Raw genomic sequence first — 3732 nt, 5'->3', positions numbered from 1 at the left:
TTGTGCGATTGAGTTTGACACCCCTGATCATAAACTGAGTCTCTTATGAACTGTAACTTAACTTTCTTAAAGATTTGTATTTTTTTCCATGAAAAAAACTTCTGTTTTTTTTTTCTTCAGGATTTCTAATTCTTTTCAAAGAAAGCAGACTTCTGGGTAAAATAGCTTCAAAAACCCTGAAGGTGAGCAGCTTGTGTTTCCACTCAGCTCCGAACCTACAGCGGAGCACTACTCCTCACCTCCCTGCTGCCCGCCGGGAAGGAGGCTCGATCATGTGACTCCGGATTTTTTTTTTCTTTTTTTCATTCCTCTTTGGAAGTTGAAAAGCAGGAGCGGAGCGGCCCAGCTCGTCCTCAGCCCGTCCTTTGCCGCCTCCCCGCTCGGCGCGGTTCGCCTCCTTCGCCATGGCCGGAGCTATCATCGAAAACATGAGCACCAAAAAGTTGGTGATCGTGGGAGTGACCCTGCTGCTGTTCCAGGCGCTCGCCTTCATGGTCGGCGGCTTGATTGGTGAGTCTTTTCCCTCCTCATCACTTTCGTGGCGCTCGTGTTTAGCTAGCGCTCGTGTCCGCGCGGGCTAAAACCAAAGTTCGGACTTGTTGGTGGGGAAGCTTCCGTTTGGTTCTGTGTTCAGGACTTTGTCTGCATGAAGGTGGCGGGGGCTCACCGAACCGGAACCACTGCTCCGTATCGAGCCGTGGGGGGGTGAGGGGGTGTCGCCGCCTCACACATAATTTCCTTTGATCCCCCGTTTGTCCTCCTCCCCCAGCGTATGTGATGTCTGCCGCGCGGGCATCTCCTCCTCCTCCTGGAGTCTCCCTGAATCTCTGCCAGTTTTCTTCTTCCCGCTTTCATTTGCAAAGACACAAGCGTGCTGCGCCTCCATCTGAGGAGAAAGGAGGAGGAGGTGCTGTCAAGTTCCCTCAGAAGCACCTCCTCTGCGGTTTGAGCGCGCGCCTGACCCCCCTCGTCCCCGCAGCTCCTCATGAATTGTCCTCCTCCTTTTTAATGAAGCCTGCGGGGTCAGTGAGAGGGACCGCAGCTTGAGCAGGTACCCGGCAGACGAGCCAGTCGGGTTGTTTTACTCAGAGTCTGGGGCTGCCACGAACGATTTCTTTAATAGTCGACTAACCACCGGTTATTTTTTCAGATTAGTCGACTAATCGGGTCATGCGCAAAGTGGATGTAAAGCACACATCTTAACCATCATTAAGTTTAAACTAACTAGATATAAAGACAATGAAGATGATAGTTTATTAAACTTTTAGTGAATCGTGCAGCTTCTCGTTAGTTTCTGGTATCGAAACACGATTAAACTAGAAAAGTAGCATTACCTGGGATAAAGCTAGTGAGAATTTTTTGCTGAAAGTAGCTGAAGATGTTGAAGATTTTTGCTGAAAATGGCTACCCAATTGACTTTTTTGCTGCAGGGATTTACTGAAAATGCAAAAGCTATTTGCAAAATGTTAAATTTGCTAAAAGACTGGACATTTTGTTAAAGAACTATGAACGAGTGCTGAAGCTAACCTAAAAACAAATGTAATAAAATTGCTTAAAAATCCTTAATATATGCCTATTTTGCAAAAAAATATTTGGTGTGTTGCTTAAATATGAGCTAAACTCAAAATTAGCCCCCCAAACTTTAGTGGATGTCAAATTATCCAAAAAATGCTAGCTTGGTGCTTAAATACTAGCTAAACTCCAAAATAGCCTAAAATTACTCAGTAAATTAAATTAGTCGAAAATGTTAGCCTAGAAAATAAACTCAAAATTAGCATATAAAAACCTCGGTAGATAGCTAATTAGTCAAAAAAAAAAAAACGTTAGAATGTTGCTAAAATATTAGCTAAAGTTTTTGAAAATTACTCTAAAACATGTCTTAATGTTTATAAATTATATACAACAAACTATATAAAACATAACCCATGAAAATATTTAAAGACTTGTTGCTAATCTACCTAAAGTTTTGAAATTTGAAGACTTTCTTATTCATTTCCTTTAGGGCATATTTTGCTCAATATTTCAAAAACTATGAAGTTTATGAAAACCCAAAATACAAGCAGTAATGTCCTGAACGAGCTGAACATTTTGATAGATTGCTGAAATCACTAAAACTGTGATTGAGTTTTTACGTGCTGAAAAATGTATGGAAATGAGCAGGAGAATCACTATAGTGTGAATGATTACTAAACATTCAGACAGATAAATGAGGTTGGTATCTGAAACAAGAAACTATTTTTCACTAAAGATAAAGTTTTGTCTCACTGACTCAAGTATAAAAAAATTGTGTTTTTTGTGGTGAACACACAACTTTGTTCAGCTTTATTACACTCTGACGCCATAGAATATAAAGTAACAACTAATCAACTATTAAATTAATCGTCAACCATTTTAATAGTCGATTAGTCGTGGATTAGTCGACTAATCGTGGCAGCCCTCCTATCCAGTCATGGCTCCTCTGACTTTAGGGAAGCAGCCTAACGACCCCCACAGCAGATTTTGGTTCTACATTTTAATGTAGAAAGGATTAGCCCCCAAGAGTGCTCCTCATTGTCCCGATCCACTGAATAAGAATGACACATTTCAAATCCTCTAAAGACGTTGGAGGTTGGTTTTTGGAAAAAAAATCCGATTCGTTCTCATGTTAAAAAGTCAGATTTTCACCAAAACTGATTGTTTTCTCTACATAATTTGCTATTTATCACTAATTTCCCTGTTCATAACTTCTTTTTATTCCAGGTGAACTTCAAATGAGATCTTTTGAATTTTTGTTTGTTTGTTTTTTTAGCTGAAATAGGTGTGTTTTTAAGGGAATGTTTTTTCCTGACTGGCAGGTGGGTGGACCTCTGAGTTCACTCAACTTAAGTCTCACTTTAACCCTTGTGCTCTTATGGGGTCCAGATGACCCCACCCTTACATTGATGTGTGATCCCTCCCATAACAAAGGTGGACAGGATATTATATCTGCCACGGACACCAGTGAAGATAAAAAAAAAAAATTGGAAAAAAAAAGTTCAGTGTGCTGTTTTGTGGGGTCCAGGTGACCCCACTTTTAATGTAAACATGCCTAGAATAGCACCAGGGTTAACCCCACCATCACCTGTCTATTTTTGGAACAAAGGAGTTGAGCAGAGCAAAGTGAAAGCGGCTCTGGAGATTCTGTCAAAGGTTCCAGGTGGGGCTCTACATGCTTTTACTGAGGCATCTGATTGGTCACTTTATAACTAGTGATAAAGAAAACACATCTATAAAAAGAATTACGGTTAGAAAGATGTTCAGAGGAAAGTATTGGAGCAAGAATGATTATTCTTATAAATAAAATGAGAAGTTGTTGAATGTATATATTTTATAAATCTAACAGCGTTTTGGTTATTCTGCTTGTTGACCTGCATGTGAAGGATATCTTAACATGAACCAACACAGTCAGTCAGTTTATACATTATAAAATAGGATGTAATTTCGAACGTGGACTTAAAATGCATTTTGGGAGCATTTGGATCTAGCTGTAACCATTAGCTTGTATCTCTAATTATTTGTCTTTATTGTTTTTATGAATTTACATGTGAATATTTACCTTTCTGAATCAAATCATTGAAACAATTACAGAAGTTTTTGATGCTTTAACATTAGAAATGACAATTTAGAGAGTTTGTTTATGTTTGAAAATACCCATGATGTTTTGCAAATAAAGTCAGACAGTAATCTTTATGTTGTTGGTGGTTATGTACTGTG

General features: G+C 39.4%; 1 protein-coding gene across 2 annotated transcripts in view; it reads left to right on the top strand.

Moving 5' to 3' along the window:
* wls (Wnt ligand secretion mediator) overlaps window positions 1-3732 on the top strand; it is a 20538-nt gene continuing 16806 nt past the window's right edge. Inside the window, exon 1 of one of the 2 annotated variants that reach the window (XM_024268932.2) lies at window positions 1-510. In XM_024268932.2, the coding sequence (XP_024124700.1) occupies window positions 405-510 (106 nt within the window). In that variant the 5' untranslated portion in view covers window positions 1-404. The remainder of the gene's footprint in view (window positions 511-3732) is intronic. The other variant, XM_024268931.2, reaches the window with a different exon arrangement.

Source organism: Oryzias melastigma, linkage group LG17 (genome assembly GCF_002922805.2).
Source record: "Oryzias melastigma strain HK-1 linkage group LG17, ASM292280v2, whole genome shotgun sequence".
Classification (NCBI taxonomy): Eukaryota; Metazoa; Chordata; class Actinopteri; order Beloniformes; family Adrianichthyidae; genus Oryzias; species Oryzias melastigma.
Note: the sequence above shows the minus strand (reverse complement) of the source record. Positions and strands in the feature narration are given on the sequence as shown.